The 19304-nt window shown below is 41.0% G+C and overlaps 1 protein-coding gene across 4 annotated transcripts in view; it reads left to right on the top strand.

The window, feature by feature from the left end:
* TOX3 (TOX high mobility group box family member 3) overlaps window positions 1-19304 on the top strand; it is a 105505-nt gene that overhangs the window by 76065 nt on the left and 10136 nt on the right. For 2 of the 4 annotated variants that reach the window (XM_087870419.1, XM_087870417.1), the window contains exons 3-4: window positions 3978-4232; window positions 16866-17135. In XM_087870419.1, coding sequence (XP_087726545.1) covers window positions 3978-4232; window positions 16866-17135 — 525 coding nt within the window. The remainder of the gene's footprint in view (window positions 1-3977; window positions 4233-16865; window positions 17136-19304) is intronic. The other 2 variants (XM_087870418.1, XM_045806776.2) reach the window with 1 other exon arrangement.

The raw sequence follows: 19304 nt of genomic DNA, 5'->3' as shown, positions 1-19304 counted from the left end.
AGAGTTTCTTGGGTCTTCACAGGGAGTGATGTGAAGTGAGTGTTTTGTCCTCTTGTTAGATTCCCCATGGCCTGTTACAGTGCCTGGCACATAGTAGGTGTTCAGTGAATATATAGAGAATGAATGAATGGATGAATGAATGAAAGGATATGCTCCAAGACTTGGCCATGGGGGGAAAAACTGGGCAGCCAATTCTAGAGGCAGCACCACGCAGGCTCTGGGTTTGTCTAGAACGTACTGGAACAAATGGAACAAACGTGTTCTTCTTGCTGTTTTTACTGCATTCCCTGCTTACTGACCTACGGCTGTTGTCTGGGCTCATTGGCCCGGCCTCCAGAAAAACCTCGATCTTGATGAGATCAAGAAAACAGTTTCCTAAAAAGAAAAAAAGAAAAAAAAAAAGGCAAACTGTGATATTTCAGATTTTAAAACAAGAACACACAGGTGAAAGTGGTCCAAATGGGACATTTCCTCTTGGGGTTCCCGTAATAAAAAGTCTTCATTTTCCAAATACATTCAAATATAGGAAACTGAACTAGCTTGACCCCAGAGGATGAAACTCATAATGGCTTTGTAAATGATCTTGGTACAGGGAAGCAAGTGGCACGAAAGAAATTAACTTGGAGAAATTATCAGAAAAAAATGGGGAATCAAGAATTAAGGGTATTCGTAGCTTAATCATTTTTTACAGTGACCATCCTCTCTCTCACCAAGAAGACGGCCCAGATAAGGGATATTGTCTGGCACTGGCTGCTATGTTGTTTGTGATAATGAACACAAACCCCATCTGTAAGGACAACATGATGTTTCATTCTGTAGGATTTTTTCCCTACATTTGAATCAAACATTGATGAAAGCTCTGCTGCCAGCAGCTGCTCAGAGACAATTTAATTCCAGCTGTGATAATTCACCGTGTCAGACTTTGGCTGTTATATGTTGATACAACAGTTCTCCGGATTTGCATTTTTATCAAAAGGAACAAATGTTTTGAACATTTCAGTACAGATGGTATTTAACCATGTACATACTATTTTAACATGTTCAAGGTAAGCACTGAAGACTCAGTATCCGTAAAAAGGAATCACGATAGACTCCGAATGATTAACCTGATTCTGGTCGTACGCAGAGTCGCAGAAGTCAGTGTCTTTTTGTTGTTGGTGGGGCCATATGTGGTTCTTGTGTCATCTCAGACATAGCCAGTGTGTGCGTGCACTCTTTTCTCCAAGGAATGCTTAACTTCGTCGTTCACCTCTCTTTAAAAGTGGTGTCAGATTTTAGCATTTTCCTGGTTATTTATTATAATGTCATTTTATCATATTGTTTTACTAGGTTATGCTGTAGCAATGGACTCGCTTCTTCCTTAAAATTAATTTGTTTTTAAAAAAATTACGCCACAGGGACGTATTATACGTAAGACATCTCTCTGTGCCTTGACAGAAATAAAAACGAAAGCCTCCTTAGTTTTGACCGCCTAGCGTAAGACATGCTTTGTGTTAGAGTTTAAGAGCTAATCTGATGCGATGATTTCGTCGTACGTCTTTTCTTGAACCAAAAATAAAGCGCAAGTAAATGTTAATGCAGCACATGATAGCATGTGCCTGATTTCCCAATCATTGCATTAAAAGTAAATTTATTTGGTTTTTTAACATTTTAATGAGTGCAAACTAATTCAGGAAGACTTTAGGTTTGAATGCTGTAAAGTCGAAATTGTGCCTGAAACCAATTCCCTTCACATAGATATTGGCCTGTAGATAACACCACGGGGACTGGGAGACTCTGAGTTTGAAATTCACACATTTGCTTTATGTTTTCTGTCTGTGTCATGATTACCCTGACCATTTTTAAAGTACTTTAAATATTTATTGAAATAATATTTCAAGTGTTAATTACAGTGGTAATGAAAACAGCCAAATGCCACATATCAAGAATGAGTGTTTATCCGTATTGTTAATGTGATATGTTAGATTTCATTAAGCAGTAATGGGGTAGCAAATGAGTCAGAAATTACAGTTGCATCTGTTACTAGACCACATTAGTGCCAAAGTAACGGCAAATGCAGCCATAGGGTTATGTTCATTAGCCAACGACGTTTGTGGCCAACCCATCCCTTTGTGTTTGAGAACTCAGGGTAGCGCAGGAAGACATGGACACCTTTGGAGGCGGGGGGTGGGGGGGGGTCAGGGTTAGAATAAATATGTCAAAGAATCTCATACTTCATTCTAGCTCCCAAATATGTTTTTATGCTATCATGTTTTGCATATAGCGAATCTGCTAGAAACCTCAAGATGTTCACTTGTCCCACCATAGCCTCCCATCGCTTGTGACCTCCATATTGCTGGGAAGATACAATGAACAGTTGACAGGTTCTCTATGCAGGGGATGCTTTGGGTTTTTTTTCCTTTTTCCTTGAGCTTGTTTCTATTTTCTCACGAGTGGTTATTAAGTTATAGCATCATTAATAGTTTGAAGAATGATGGTTTGTAGTTCTTAATTAGTTCTCTTAACCGATTGTAGCAGATGCAAATTATCTTGCACCAGTTAATTAAAAAAAAAAACAACGCTACTAATAATGGACTATGCCTTTGATCCTCTGAGTTAGGAACGAAAAATATCTGACCCTTTCACTCCACCAAAACTGATATCCTAGACCTAGCCCCCCCACCCCGCCCTGACCCCCCAAAATCCAAGCTGTATTTTAAGAAAGGCATGGCAGCCCTAATTTGCATCCAAAGGCCCTATTTTAAAACACTATCTTTGGGGCGCCTGGGTGGCTCAGATGGTTAAGTGTCTGCCTTCGGCTCAGGTCCTGATCTCCAGGTCCCAGGATCGAGCCCCACATGGGGCTCCCAGCTCAGTGAGGAGTCTGCTTCTTCCTCTCCCTCTGCCTCCCCCCCTGCTTGTGCTCTGTTTCTCTCTCTCAAATGAGTAAATAAAATCTTAAAAAATAAAGTAAAACCCTATCTTTAAGAATCTAAGGAGCAGTGAAGAAAGTAGTGCATTGTTTACTGAAGTCTGGGGAAATAACACTTGTCTAAATGAGTTAGCAGCATCAATGGAGTCAGCGCGCCTCTATCAGTGTATCTCTATGCTCGTTCTATGGGGAGTCTTTCTTTTGTTGTTGCTGTCTTTGTTTTGTTTTACGTGGGCTCTGCCTAGCGTGGAGCCCGACTCGGGCCTTGAACTCAGGACCCTGAGATCAAGACCTGAGCTGAGCTAAGAGTCGGACGATTAACCTCCTGAGCCACCCAGGCGCCCCTAGAGATAGTCTTTCACAGTTGAAGACGGCCAGAAGCGTTCTGATAAACACCGCTTACAATCGTCATAAAAGAAAATAACTCTCCTTATAGTTTAAATAAAAGCACCGGGACCTTCTAATATATGCTCTGATAATCCATATATAAAATTACGTATTACAAACCATCACAATTTCCGTAGAAACATTCACTGCACGTGGGAATATACCAATAAGGAAATTAAAAAAGCAAACCACAAATGTAATATCACTTGTTTTATATGTTGTGGCAGAAAGTAAATATATGTAATGTTCACTTCTGGATTAATGTTGTGTGTGTGCACCACAAGATCGTCAGCATTTTATGAAGCATGTGGATAATGTAAGCGGTTTGAGCTGTTTCGCTAACATATCAATAAAGTGGCAATTTGTTACATAGCCAAACCTAATGTCGCTGACGCCCCAACTACCAACAAAGACAGATGTTGCTAATTAAGGACGCATTAAAAAACTGTTAATACTGATACTCCATTAAAACCATATGATAATGAGACTTAAATCTTTAATCAGAATGATCAGCAAAACTTTATGTATGGAAATCTGTGTTTAAGATGTTTTCGTTTGAGAAATAACTATTTGGCCTGGCTAGGCAGTGTTTTCATGCAAAAATCTTTCTCTTTCCCTCCAAGGAGAAATAAGATGTAGGAACAGAATACGAAGATGTCTCTATTTTGTTTCCTTTTAGCAGACATTCCATACGCCAAGCCTCGGGGATGAAGAGTTTGAAATCCCCCCTATCACGCCTCCTCCAGAGTCAGACCCTGCCCTGGGCATGCCCGATGTTCTTCTACCCTTCCAAGGCCTCAGCGATCCGTTGCCTTCCCAGGGAAGTGAATTCACACCCCAGTTTCCCCCTCAAAGCCTGGATCTTCCTTCCATTACAATCTCAAGAAATCTCGTGGAACAAGATGGCGTGCTTCATAGCGGCGGGTTGCATATGGTAGGTGTTACATTTACTGCTTGGAAGTGTTTTTTTAGTCATTTGCACTTCTCATGGTAAAGACCTGAGCGTCCACGTTCTGAAACGGGCTTCTGCCCATCTAACCATGGACCCGAGGGTTGTCCTTCCCAGTGCCATTGAAACACGGGGACAAGAGAGGGTTATGGGTGGGTCGACGATGACCTGAAGGAGGATGACCCAACGAGATCCTTCTGATTTGAAATGATTTTCCACAAGTCTGATCCATTGGTTTGGAAATAGCCAACCTTCCCTTGGCTTTGGTCTAACACAGAGATGTACTTGAGTCGAAAGTTTGCCCAGGAGAGATTTTAGAAATGGAGGCCCTTACCGGGTACCTAGGTCTTTTGCGTTTGTTGGATCATCACATAATGTTTATGATACATGATTTGCTCCTACCTCAAATGAAATATCAAACTGTGATACAGAGAAAGGGAAAAAGAATAATTGCTCATAGCCAGCAGAGGAAAATATAGAGTGGGTTATTGTGTGAAATACACCTAATTGTGTTATTTATTGTCATAAACATGGAATAAGACACTCCAGAGAGCCAAAATCACTAATGCAATAATTTTGGTTCTATTTTTCTTAGTGTGCAATTATAGTCAGCAATCACCAGAGTAAATCTGCTTAAGTATTTTAAACTCTTCTGCTGGGATTGGGGTTTTTTTTTCCATCATAGTATATATAATACATTTGTGTCTATCTAGGTGAGGAACTAAGCAGACATCTTAAAACAAGATTAATAGTTTATAGGGCTTTTTTTTTTTTTAACCCTGCTGAAATGAAACAGATGTGTTGGTATAACAAAAAACAAATCCTATTGCTTGTTTACATATTTCTCTGCACATTAGGACCATGCCAGTGATGTTTATTGGTTTCATTGTTAATTCCCCAGATAACAACAGATGATTGCAAAATATATAGTGGATTAGCAGTGCAAAGATTCAGCGTGCTCTCTGAAATATAAGATTACTTTCCCAAATAGGATTGCGGCAACATAATTTTCTTTGCTTATGATCTTTTGTGTTTGAGCTGAACATCAGGGTTTTTATTTTTACTTTTTTGTCAGAAAAGAATGCAGCGAACAGTCGGGAAATGGTCATTAAGTATTCATAAACGTTCCTCGCCATCGCAAATAATTCTTTCCTGTGGACTTTCTTACATTTTTGTCCCTTTGACACTGGAATGGAGGGTTCTGTCCTCTGTTCCTGTACAATCAGGCTTGCAGCGCTGTGCCTGGAAAATCATAAAAATAAAAAGGGTGTTTAGTCACCAGGGGAGTTTACCGGGGTTCGCCATTATTCATCGATGCTCAGCGAGGCTCCTTTAAGTTGCAGAAATAGTTAAGAGACCATATAATGCACGCTAAAATGCGTATTTTATTAAATTGGTAAATATTTATTAATAATATAAGAATCTGCCTTTAAATTAAACATCTGATGAATTACCTTGCCTTAAAGCTATAAAACTGTTATTGCTGCTATAAAAAAGTGTAAAGGAGGCATTTTGACTATGAAATTTCATTTCATGGTCAATTGAATTTACTCTATTGGAAAGAACTAAAGATGGAATCATAAAATAATTACGATATTCACATACACTTAAAGAACAATGCTTTCACGGACTGGCCTTGGGAGAGAGGACTCAATTTTTAATGCTTCTTTTGTAATGTATTGCTAATCACTAAAGCAGTTGAATTATTTCATTGATTTTTAAAAGTAGGAGTGCTTTAGCTAAGTGCAGGCTGTTGTCACGGTATTTACACGGACCTCATCCCTTTGTGGGGTGCCTTTCTGAAGTTTTGCTGAACCCGAGTGATATTTATTTTGGCTGGAAACAAACTAATCTTGTTCAACATTCTAGTAGAATTTCACCTTGAAGAAATGTCATGAGATTTTAAATCACAAATGTTGGAAAAAATAAAATGTACTCGGACAGAATTATGATGAATACAATGTGTCGCTGGCTTTGTTCTACGCGGTTACCTGACGTGTTCACCTATAAACTTGAATTCAGAATCGCCAGAGGCATGGTTAAAAATAGGCTGTGTCAAGGTTCTCCTGTATCTCCCTCCGGGTACCGAGTCGGCTGGCTACATCGTAATACTCCACAGCAGCTCCTCGGAGATTTCCCTCAGGAAGGTCACCAGAAAAATAATAAATAATCCTTTATACATCATGCATTCGGCTTCCCAGCGTGCATTGGGTATTTCATACCTTATGCAAGTAAGAAGTTTTATTGTCCAAATGAATATGGCTGTCTGTTAAGGATCGCCGCGGTGAATTAAGACCATCCTAGAAGGAGAAAAACCAGCTTGTTTATGTTGTATTGAACCAGCTTTTCTTCCGAGCTTCGTTGGTTTTCCTGTAGGAAGACTGACAGTTTTGTCACATCACTGAGGAGCTGCATTTTGTGGGCAACAAGCACACCGTGTGGATCTTCCTTAAATTTATGCCATTATATGTAAAAACAGAACGCAGGAACAAAAAGGAGGGATTAAAAAGAGTCCAGCGCTTAGCATTCCCATTTCAAAATATGCAGATAACGCCCTCGTAGTCAAAAGCAAATTGTGCAACAATGGCACGTCGTCGCTTGACTTGCGCGTGGTGGAGAAGTATATTTTAAAACGGGACGTGGCTGGCTGGCCAGTCAAAACCAACAGTATATTCTGGTTAAAAAATCTTCACCTCTAAGCATTACTGTCACTACAGATGATATCTGGAAATTATTTTCATCTCCAAAAGATTGCGATTCTAAAAATCTACAACGTGCGCTCCAAAGGGTTTACTGGGGGTTTTTTTTGTGGGGTTTTTTTTTTTTTAACACCTCTCCGTAATCTGCCCAGCCTGCTGAGTAGCATCGACATCAGTAGTACATCAATTTCAGAAAGTGGATTATTTTTACTAGACAGCTATTGTGACATATTGGGTCAGTCATAAATGAAAGATATTCATGCAACCATGCAATACTTGTAATGAAGTCTCACTCTGACCTTCTGTATGATTGATTCTGTAATTTAGTTTTCTGAGGCAGTGCCTGAAATGAAATGAAATCATGTTGAACAAGTTTTGAATACCCACAGTGCACCAGGAGAAGAAAAATCTGCAGCCCTAGAGGCTTGAGAGAGCAGCTGAACGATTTATCTCTGTGCTATTATAGCCTTTGCCAGCGTTCAACATTTCTTTCTTTCTTTCTTTTTTTTTTTTTTTTTCTTATTTGGCTTAAGTACTTAATTCTGCAGGTAGCTGTAAATGGGAAAATAAAATGCTGTTCAGATTTAAAATGACAGGACAGGAGTATGTGCAGGGGACTGATAAAATATCTTGAATAGAACTGACCTTTCATGTAGCTGAAAGTTACTGGGGGATTCATCCTCATAATTACCATATAGATTATTTTTATTTCTTTCCTGCAATGAAACATTTCAGAGAGCAGTAGTGCTGATTGAATGAAAATTGAACTTGTTAACATTCTTTTCAGCTTAGCCTGTTGTACATAACAGAAGGTTAGCTTTGATGAATTTCAAAATTCTCTTTGATATCCAAGAAACAGACAGTAAAATAATTGTCTCTAGTCTGATATTTTGTATGCCCCCCAAAAGAGAATTTATAAAACACACTGACAATTCACATACTTTTTCTTCCTACATTATATTTCATGTTTAGAGGACTGACGTTTTCCTGTTTGATACTGCTTTGGATTTAATTGTGATACCACATATTTATAGAAAATGCTGCTCTCGTTACTCTGGTAATATCAGACATAGTGTTAGGAAATTGAAAAGGCAGGAAGTGAGGGAGGCATGTTGGAGTAAGGGAGTCTCTGTACCTGTTAAGGAAAAAGAAAAGGAGGGATAAAAGTCCTATAGAAGATATGCGCGCAGAGAAGAAAATTAAAATATTCATAAGACTCTTAACTCACACTCTGGACTGATATCACTTTTAACCAGAGAAACGGGGCTATATCAGAAGAACACGTCGAAAACTTCCTAGGCCTATTTTCAAAGTTTTTCTCGCCATCATTTGTTATGACTCTGATTTCAAAGTTGAATAATTTTTGTTTTTACAAAACGGCTTTCATGCCATTTTTATACTTAAAAAAAAATCTTGCATTTAGAGAAATAGCAGACTTTCAATTAATACATTGTTTTAGCCATGTTGCTTAATGTGTTACAGATAAAACAGTTATTTCATGGGTCATTAATGTGTTTAATGCGTGGAACGTTCTATTAAAACAAGCCCTTATTATTGGTATGAACGTGTTCATTGCCATTGTCGATAGAGTCTGCAGCACTGCATTCCACAGGACAGTTGCCACGTAGCCACCGGAGGGACCGGCAGTCTTTCAATATAGCCTGAATGATTACTCCAGTTAGATTTATTTTTGGCCAAGTGATGGTGAAAAAAGTATTTTTATTGTGAGTTAACAGTAGAAAAGGCACAACTTACCTAAACAGAACACCCACGTTGAGTGGAATGGGACCTATCTGTTTCAAGTCCGAATTGTCACATTGAAACGGTACAAACCTTTGGCAGTTATTTGCCGAGACCTACTTTACAGGGTGATTATACTGTGTGCAAAGGTGCTTTCTTGAATACCAGCATCTCTTCCAGGTCATCCAAAAACTCGGAGTCAACAGACTGTAAAGATGCTTCTCGTCCCACAGTCACTTTTAATTTAGCGGTTACTACACCTTGACCATCGTCTGCCCCAGGTACACAGGCCACAGGCATTTTTTTTTTTTAAAGGGATGTATAGAAGGCTTTTTTTTTTAAGATTTTATTTATTTATTTGACAGAGATAGAGATAGCCAGCGAGAGAGGGAACACAAGCAGGAGGAGTGGGAGAGGAAGAAGCAGGCTCCCAGCAGAAGAGCCCAATGTGGGGCTCGATCCCATAACGCTGGGATCACGCCCTGAGCTGAAGGCAGACGCCCAACGACTGAGCCACCCAGGCGCCCCGTGCCACAGGCATTTTTATGAGCTGCCTTTCCTTGTAGAACAAATAGCTGTGTACCATACATAGCTTAGAATAACTATTCTTCATTCTGTCTTTAAGGTTGAGTTAACTTTAGGGTCATCTATTAAAAGGGGAGTTGTTCCAAACTTCCGCTAAACCCAGTTAGCTGGTGTGCGAGGTGTGACACGTGATCACTTGCTTGCTTGATAACACTCACGGAAGAGGATGTTAGAAAGTTATGCCGTGATTTATTTCCCTGTATCTTGTTTGTAGCCTGTATAGTTTATAGTTACCTACTCCACGGGGATACCGCCAGCACCTCCCAGTGGGTCAAGGACAGGAGAGACACCATTTTTAAATCCCTCAGATTGCCGAATAAAACTGGCGTGAGGCTCAAATGTGTTTTTTTTTTAGAGGGATGAGGATTACTTGCTGTGCTCTCGCCCCATTTCCTTTCATCATGGCACCTGTCGCTCTTTGAAATGGCCTCCTTTGCCCGTACACAGCCTGTCCCCTCCTGTCGCCTGTCTCAGGGGCTACTGTCAGGCTCGCGCCTGGAACAGTGTCTGGGCTGGAATACACTAGGCGCTCAGTAAATATTTTATTTGTTGCATATAGGAATAAATGAAAGACTATGTATCTGCTAGTAAGAGCATACCTTGACTACTAAGTAAAAACTGAGGCCGTTTGAAGTATAAACAGCCGTAAACATGGCATTCCTCTTTAAACTTTTCACTGAGGCCCAAATTAAATGAGCACGGAGCTGACTGCTTGGTAGAACAAAGGAGTTACAGGGTCTCCAGGTGAAATACCGTTAAGTGTTTTATGGTAAACTCTTGGAAATTTTATTTTGCTAAGAAGCTATTAATTAACTTTCGGGAAGACTGTTTTTCACAAAACACTCCTGTGTAGGTATGTTTGATTATAACCCTGAGGGTAGCTATTAAGTAAAAATTATCTATTTCAGTGCAGATATTTTGATGAAGTTAAGGTTTGTGGTACGTAGGTCTGTAATTACCCTTGCTATGCATTTGTCATAACGGTGTTTGTTTCAGGGTTTACTGGGGTTAGGAATACACTAGCTGTGCATATCAGCTGATCGTTGTTCATTTGGAGACAAAATTTTAATGTTGCTGTAGGACATAACTTAAATAATTGAGCATAAAATTACCGACCTGAATTTCGTATTTGTAGTTCTCTGATCTTTATTAATACAAAGCAATTTTCATTACTGATAATTGTTTAATTGCTCCATTTCTCAAGAAATATTGATTTAAAAAACCACCCCGGTGCAAATGTGTTTAGTCACACTCGCTAATATATTTGGGTTATTTGCTTCTTAATTAGATGCTATCCTCTATGATGAAAACCTAACATTGGATCGTTACAGAGAATATTTATTTGTAAACGTGCGTGGAAGGTGCATATTAGATGTTTAAAAATCCTTTATGGCAAAAATCAACCCAGGTGGAAGTAAGCACCACTGTCAGGAGAAAAAAATTAATAAAAAATAGAATAATAATGTGTGATATCTCAAACAAGATATCAGTTTGAAAGCCTCTGTCTTGCGTTTGCAGAAGAAACCAAAACCCAGTACTTGAGGACGTGTAATTATGCACTGCTAAGTATGCAGCACAAAGATATTATAATAAATGCCAGGGGTGGGAGGGAAAGGGGTCCCATTTATGTACCAAGAAGATGTCATGGAGGACCAGGCCCTTGCTCCAGGCCTGATAGAATGAGTGAAAACAGATTTTAATATGTAAAGGAGATAGAGTTGTGTTGGCTGAGAAGGTAAGAGCAAACTGCCCATCTCCTAGCTCTCCCTCTCCCCCGAATCCCCACATGTCTTTCTATGAAGCATGGCCGGGGTAATACCCCATTGTGATGGACGCAGTGAGGACATTTTTCACCTTGCCAATTTCTTTCAATCTTGATTAAGGCCAGGAGAAAGTCACGGTTTGGGGCTAATAAGTCTTCCACACCTCTTTTATCCTTTTTAAATAAGAGAAAGCAGAGGTCTGGCGCAGAGCCTTAGGTGGGCCCCGCACTTAGACAGGCTACAACGGTGTTGTTTCCTTCTCTTGGTGTTTATTTGGCATTCCGTTGATCCAGGTGTCCCCAGGTTTTAATTTATGCTAGTGATCCAGAGTTTCCTTTTTAACATAAAATTATTCAGATTTTAACAGTTCACTCAAATAATTAATGTTCAGGAATCAACTGGGTTTTAGGCAATTTAAGAAAATGAGGGACCGCTACCAGAAATATCCATGCCGTGGTTTCCTGTTTTTTAAAAAAAAAGACGAAGAGCTCTTTTATCAGGTGGGGCGAGAAGGGAGCCTCAGCTGAGCACTCCCCACACCAAGACCTACGCAAACCATCAAGGCTTTGTTGACTTCTACTTACAGGCAAACAGAAGGCAATGCGCGTCCTAGTATCTTGTCGAGTCCGCGGCTTGCCCATTCAGAAAGACTTGGGTACCCTTCAAACGTAGGTTAAAGTGTTAGGATATATATTTATATTGTTTATATTATAATCAGATTGTCCACCATTGATTTAGATGGGTTGCCCAGGAGGCTCCATCAGTTAATATCTATTGGAATAAATAACCCGCTAGATAGGTACCAAGCCTTTATGCTTACCGTGACATCCGTCTACACTGTGAATAAAGTGCAGACTTCCTAGCATAGGCTACAGGATTTGTCATTTTATGGCCATTCCTTGCCTCTCCAGCTCCATAGCCAGTCCTGCTTTTCCTGGCTCGGTAACGCTGGCCTCTCCTTTACTTCCTCGTGCACCGGGCCTTTGCACATATTCTTCTCTGCCTTGGATGCTTTTCCCTCTTTTCTGGCTTAGTAGCTTCTACTCTCCCTTTACACCTCAGCTCTAGTGGGTCACCTCCTAAGGAAGCATTCCCTGATGACCCCACCTTGCACGATCTAGCTCATTCCCATTTCTCCGCTCCATCGCATTTCACTCTTCACCTTGCCTACCTGCTCCCACCTTACCGGCATCCTTTCCATTGCTCAGGCATGCCAAGCTCTCTCCCACCTCAGACTTTGCTCATGCTGTTCCTTCTGCCTGGAACATGATTTCTTACCCCTCCTTTCCTGGTTGACTCCTCCTCATCCTCCACACCCAAGAAGATAAGTTTTCCATTATATTTGTCCAATAAAGTAGCTCTCAAATGAGGGGGATTTTGCCCCCCACCCCCAGGGGACATTTGCCAGTGTCTAGAGACATTTTGATTGGCACAACCAGGTTGGACGGGGGAGGCATCTGGCATCTAGTGTGTAGAAGCCAGAGATGCTGCCAAGCCGTCTACCATGCACAAGCTACTCTCCCCCACCCCCCACCCCCGCCGCAAAGAATTATCCAGACCACAGTGTCAATCCTGCTGAGGTTGGGAAACTCTTATCTAATAACATCAGAGAACAGAGTGAGACCAAGAGGAGAAGAATGAGTTTTTCCCAAAGGATGAACACTTTAGGAAATGATACAAGTGAACTCTAGATATAAAATGTAATTGTGAAAGCTACCAGCATTCAGCGCATGTCGGATATAATCGTGGCAATCTGTTATAACCCACTAGTCGCTTTGCCTTTCAGTGATCATTGGTAAGTCTTTTAAGACTGAATTTTAATAAGTGAGAGGTAATGATTTTCAAAAATGCATTAAATTCTTAGGGTTTTATCTATGGTTGTATATTTCCTTATTGTGTCGTGACTACTAGGAGAAATTGCGAGCTATTTTTGAGGAGTATATATGAATTATTCTTGCTTGTGCTTTGTCGGAGTAAATCTATTAGTCCGTTCTAAATTATGTTTAACTCGGGTAGTGTTTAAAGGAATCACGTGCTAGTTTTCTAGTTTTCAAGGATTTGAGCACTGGTATGTTGGTTTCTCTGGCCGGGCACGTAGCACGTGCTCAATAAATACCTTTACACTGAGCTGACATCTTTCTTTACGTGGGAATCCTAAGATCAAAGCAAGTGTCTTTCCAAGGTTACCTTCATTTCTTTATGGGAAATGATTGGCGCTGTTAAGAATCACCAACTTGCCCAAGGTAGTTGTTAATAATTGGCGGCCCGAAAGGAACTTGAATTTCTAAAAGACCCTCTTACCATTAATCTTCTTGTACTGTCATCCTCACGCATAGGAAGTTATTATGGGACAGCTGTGGACCGTGGCAGATGCTAGCACATTTTGATACATCAGTTATGTGGTTCAGGAGTTACTTGAAAAGACTTTAGAGGCTCTTGGTGTGTTGTCCTGTGGGAGATAAGAAACATGGGCCAGCATGTTTGCGGATGTGAAGGCTATGTGGACGGCTCTAAGTTTTGGCAAGGCCTGGGCCCCACCACCAGTATGTTTCATGGGTGGTCTTCACCCTGTCCCCATCGCAGAAAATCCCCATTATTTCTCTCTCTCTCTCTTTTTTTAAAAGTGACATGTTACGAGCACTCTCGTGAATAGAGTGCTTTGGTTGAAGGGCGGGGTGGGGGGATGATGGTGGTAGAGAGCCCGGGGCCCCATTCATCTCTGTCTGTCAACACATCCTTCCACTGTTGGGCCATGCTCCCTAGAGCACGGTTTCCCCACCTATCTCGCTCTGAGACATTGCAGGTAGAATCTAGAAAGAGCTGATGAAGCCAAGAAAACTTACTTCTTGGCCTTCTGTTTGACCATGAGATCCATCTGGAACGCCGTAGATGCGAGATCAATCGGGGATCTGCGCGTGCTGACTTTCATAGGTGGTGGAGCAAAGCAACTGCTGTGTTCATGAGAAGGTTGCATAAATCAGATCATCATATTTCACGGTCATGCCGGTCGGCTAATTTATTCTTCTACAGTCCGAATTAAAATACTTAATTCAAATGGACTCTGGAAGTTGCTTGTAAATACTTAAAACATCTAGATTTAAATAAGTCTGAAAAGACTTTTTAAATGCATTCTGAAGAACATATATGGAATATAGAATGAAGAATAAGATAGCTTAAGGGGCGCCTGGCTGGCTCAGTCAGTAAAGCATGTGACTCTTGATCTTGGGGTTGTGAGTTCAAGCCCCACGCTGGGCATGGAGCCTACTTAAAAAATAATAATAAAACTTAGAAAAAATAAAAAGAAGAAGATAGCTGAATTGCTAGTAGTTAGAGGGTGGAAGTGACGTAAAGAAGCAGTGGTGGAACTTTAAAAGAACATGGAGGAGTAAGGATGCCTGGGTGGCTTAGTCAATTAAGCGTCTGCCTCTGGCTCAGGTCATGATCCCAGTGTCCTGGGATGAGTCCAGCATCGGGCTCCCTGCTCAGCGGGGAGTCTACTTCTCCCTCTGCCTCTGCCCGCCGCTCTCCCTGCTTGTGCTCTCTCTCTTTCTCTCTCTGACAAATAAATTTTAAAAAGTCTTAAAAAACAAAAAAGACATGGAAGAGTAGACAGCTCAAATTTTTGAGGAGAAAAGGCTAAACGAGTGGTAGAATGCTAACCAAAAAAAAAAAAAAAACTAGGACAAGCCGATAATGTAAAATCCACTTTTGTGGTACAAGTCTGCAGAGGGACACCTGCCAATAGAATGTGATATTTTAGGAACAGTGGAAGAGGATATCGATATTGTCAGTGAGACAGGGAAGAGTGGGATTGTTCTGGTACATGTGACCCGTTGCTCCAGGGATGCCACAGCAATTGAATAACTCAAATTATTAAGAAATGGGAAGTTTATATATTTAAGATGAAACCCTAGCAGTTAGGTATACTATTTTAACGACTCATTGATCTTTTAGCTTTCCTAAAAAAATAGGGTTTTTTTTCATTTTGTGTTTTTATAAATGGAAACGTTTAAGATGCTCTCCTCTTTACCCTTCCAGTTCTACCCCTTATAACGTAACCATTGTTCAAAGTTTAGATACTCCTTTTAAATAAAAGGGGGGGGGAGGAGCTATCCTCTGTAAGTATTTTACAACTTGTTTTTTCTTTTTTTTTTTAAGATTTTATTTATTTATTTGACAGAGATAGAGACAGCCAGTGAGAGAGGGAACACAAGCAGGGGGAGTGGGAGAGGAAAAAGCAGGCTCCTAGCGGAGGAGCCTGATGTGGGGCTCGATCCCATAACGCCGGGATCACGCCCTGAGCCGAAGGCAGACGCCTAACCGCTGTGCCACCCAGGCGCCCCTACAACTTGTTTTTTCAATTACGATATCTTGGATATCACTCTAGGTCACTGGTTCTCAGGTGGGAGAATTTTGTCCCACAAGGGACAATGTCTGGCGATATTTTTGATTGCCATGACTGGTGGGGAGCCAGAAGTTGCTACTGGCATCTAATAGAGGCCAGAGTTGCTGTAAATATCCTGCAAGGCAAAGGACAGCCCCACAACAAAAAATTATCTGGTTCAAAATGTCAATAGAGCCAAGACTGGAAACTCTGTTCTAAGTCAATACACATAAATCTAATTCATTATTTTAAAAAGCCTCATAATACTTTGTAGTGCGATAGATCATAATTTATCCAACTAGTTCCCTATTGATAGCTATGGCTTCCTATTTAGTGGCATTTATATATTTAATATTACGAAACTAAACACTCCAATTTAGATATTTACAACTCATTTGTTGCTTATTTAAAGAGCAAAAATAAGTCTCTATCAGAAACACTCAAGAGGAACGCTTAAAAATGTGTAGGCTTGTGTATAAAATTAGATTCTGGGTCACTGTGAGTCAAGAGAATTTGGTTTCAGGAAAAATCACCGACTCACACTAAATGACAAGTCTTAAAGTAAGTTGTTTAAAAGCATGTCTTCATTTTTTTTTTTTTTTTGATTCTTTGGAATTAAAAAAAGCGGCAGCAGCAACAACTCCAAAGCCTTTTATATGACTGCCAAACACAGAAGGCTACTTTTGCAGGGACTGCAGCAACTTTCAGAGGGACTAATTCTGATGATCTCTACCTCCTCCTTATACATATTTTAAAAAATCCATTAGTCCATTAAATCACGGCGGGTTGAAGGAAAGAAAACAAGGCAGGTTTAAGAAGAAGAAAGTGATATCCAGTCCCAAAGACACTGAATGACTTCCAGATGCCCCTGACAATGTAATTCAGAATTGCAATGACCCTCTGGTTAACCACAGAGGGTTTTATAGAGAGGGTGCCCTGAAGCAAACAGATGTTGGCTCTGTGGTTCCCTAAGCCTATCCTCTCTACATGTCAGATGCACTCCTGGAAGGATCAAGTAAAGACTGGATCCGCCTTCCCTCACAGAGCTGAGTCAAGGGCAATGGAACCAGAATGTGTGTATAAGAAGGATGGAGGACCAACTGGTGAGCCAGAAAGGCCCGAGTCTCTGCTTCAACCCTGTCTTGTCTGGTTCCTCAATGAGAAGCAAGAGTTGGAAGTTTTCTTTCTTTGCCAGTAGTCTCTTATTATTTTCTTTAAAAGTCATCCAGTGACCGTTCTAGCATGAAATAGACTAGACCGGATAATTTGGGTTTTGTGCTTTCGACCTTTCAACTTTGGGGCTGCGTCCTTAGAGTTAATGGGTAGGGACCGTCATGCTGGAATAGGTCAGACCTATCTAAAGAACCAGTGCTAACGTTTTCAGCTTGTTGGTATTTGGGAAAAGGAAGAATCCATCCCCACCCCCCATTGTCTGTTGCCTTTTTAGGACCAGAGCCACACACAAGTGCCCCAGTACCGCCAGGATCACTCCTTGATCATGAGGTCCATCGTCCACATGACCGATGCCGCTCGCTCTGGGATCATGGCTCCCACTCAGCTCACCACCATCAACCAGTCTCAGCTCAGCGCCCAGTTGGGGTTGAATTTGGGAGGTGCCAGTATGCCACACACGTCTCCTTCACCTCCAGCGAGCAAATCTGCGACCCCTTCCCCTTCCAGCTCCATCAATGAAGAGGACGCGGATGAATCCAACAGAGTAAGTTGACCGCTGTATTTACGTCACCTACCCGAGAATTGGAGTCACCCTGTGCTGTGTCTTTGAATTTCACTCATGGTAGTACCTTCTTTCTCTTTGTGGATTTGGCTAGCATTTAAATTCATGACAGTTTAATTTTTTTCTTCACTCTTTTATATACTCATTTTCTGTGAAAAGCGTATTCCACCGGAAATTGGGAGCTCTGGCTTCCTCTACTGCTTATAAGGCACTGAGCATGTCACTTCACTCTTGCAGGCATGATTTTCCCATTCTGCGGAAGGGAGGACTTACATTGGATTCCCCAGGAATTCTGAAGTGCTCTGCTTCTAAGTTAATGTTCACGTGGATAAGTTTTATCCAGTTAGTTGGCTGAGCCACTGTCATATTTGGCAGCCTTGCACCTTCTATGATGTTTATCACTTAGAAAGTTCTAATCGCTCCACATTTGTGCTTTTGTCACAGAGAGTGATAATTCAAATATACATGGTTTGAAATAAAAACTTAGTTGCAGGGAGGACTTCTCTGGATATTTAGAAAGGTATTCTGTTTCATTAAAGTTACCTATCCCAGGTACACAATTACTCATTCCTTATTCATCATATTTTGTACACCTACTCTGTGTACACCTACTCTTTTACTTGGTTCTGGTGATATAAAGATTTATAAGGTAATTACTACCCATGGGACTCCCCACTGGGGATGAAAAGGAATGTTTAATACTAGCTCCAGATGTGATTAGAGGTATAATTGATGTATCTGGTGTGCTAAGATTGTAATCGATTCTGCTTGGGAGAGTGATTTGAGGAAGACTTTATTGAGAAGGTGATATTTGAATTAGGTCTAAGAGGATACATAAAAGTTTGTGAGGCAGAAGAGAGAGGCCAGCATTCTGGTGGAGGGAGCAATGGAAGTACACATCAATTTATGAGTATCATGAATAGTTTGATATGGGGAGGAAAGAAATAGGAATTGAAGAGAGTAGTAGATGAAATGTGCTAAGCTTTCTCATGCAGGTAGTTGAGAGCTGATTAATTATTTGCATAGACAGGAGTGGCATAAGCAACTTTATGCTTTAGAGAGAGGGCTTTGGCTATAGAGAAAGTATTACCAGGAGAGGGACTGGAGGAAAGGAAACTGATCAACATTTGCTACGAAGTGTTTCATTTTAGATAAAGGAAGGAATGGACAGGAGGTACCAGATTAGCGAGACGTGTAAGAGGGAGAGTCATGAAGTTTTAGTAATCCATGTTTTTGAAGGCATAAAAGATAAATGGGGTTTTAGTATGAGAGCCAGTATGGATATTAGTAAATGAGAGAATCAGCTCAGAAAGAGGAGTGTTACTTTTTCTCTCATGGAGAAGATGAGAGTTTGGCATGGTCTGGGTTGAATTGGAAGCACCCACGTTTGAGTCTAGAGGTGGGACTACAGATTTGGGGACCATCAGCACATAGATGGGAAGACATTGAAGTAATCAGAATTTCTCAGAGTGTAAGAGCAAGTCAAGGCCAGAGCCCTCAGCATCATTTATTTTTAAGTAGCAAATGGAAGAAGAGGAACTAGAGAAGGTTGGGAGTGAGGAGGAAGAGGGAAAGGAGGTTAGATTTGAAGAAGGATTTGATCTGTCCCGACATGTTAGTGCCCCACTGGACATGTTAGCACTTCACTGGATATGTTAGCACCCTACTGGAGATGTTAGCACCCCACTGGATATGTTAGCACCCTACTGGACATGTTAGCACCCCACTGGACATGTTAGCACCCCACTGGACATGTTAGCGTCCCACTGGACATGTTAGTGCCTCGCTGGACATGTTAACACCCTACTGGATAGGTTAGCGCCCCACTGGACATGTTAGCGCCCCACTTCACTGGATGTGTTAGCACCCTACTGGACACAGATTGGGTAAATGCATTAACAGTCTCAGCTCACACTCACAAGGATTTCTGTGAAGGTGAAATGAGAAACAGTGTTTATAAAGAAACTCAAGAGATGTGAATAAGGCCCAGCTAAGGTACAACTGGCCCGGACACAGTTCACATGGATTCCTTTCATTTCACCCGTATATCCACTGATCTTCTACGCACTTTTGTACCACGCTGAAATTGTCCTGGCTAAGGAGAACCTTATTTGCAATTCCTCACTCCTTTTTAACCAAGGGTCTAGGTTT

This window comes from Ursus americanus, chromosome 21, assembly GCF_024610735.1.
Source record: "Ursus americanus isolate L20-20 chromosome 21, mUrsAme1.1.p, whole genome shotgun sequence".
In the NCBI taxonomy this organism is placed as follows: Eukaryota; Metazoa; Chordata; class Mammalia; order Carnivora; family Ursidae; genus Ursus; species Ursus americanus.
The sequence above is the reverse complement of the archived record's forward strand: the minus strand, read 5'-3'. Positions and strand labels throughout refer to the sequence as shown.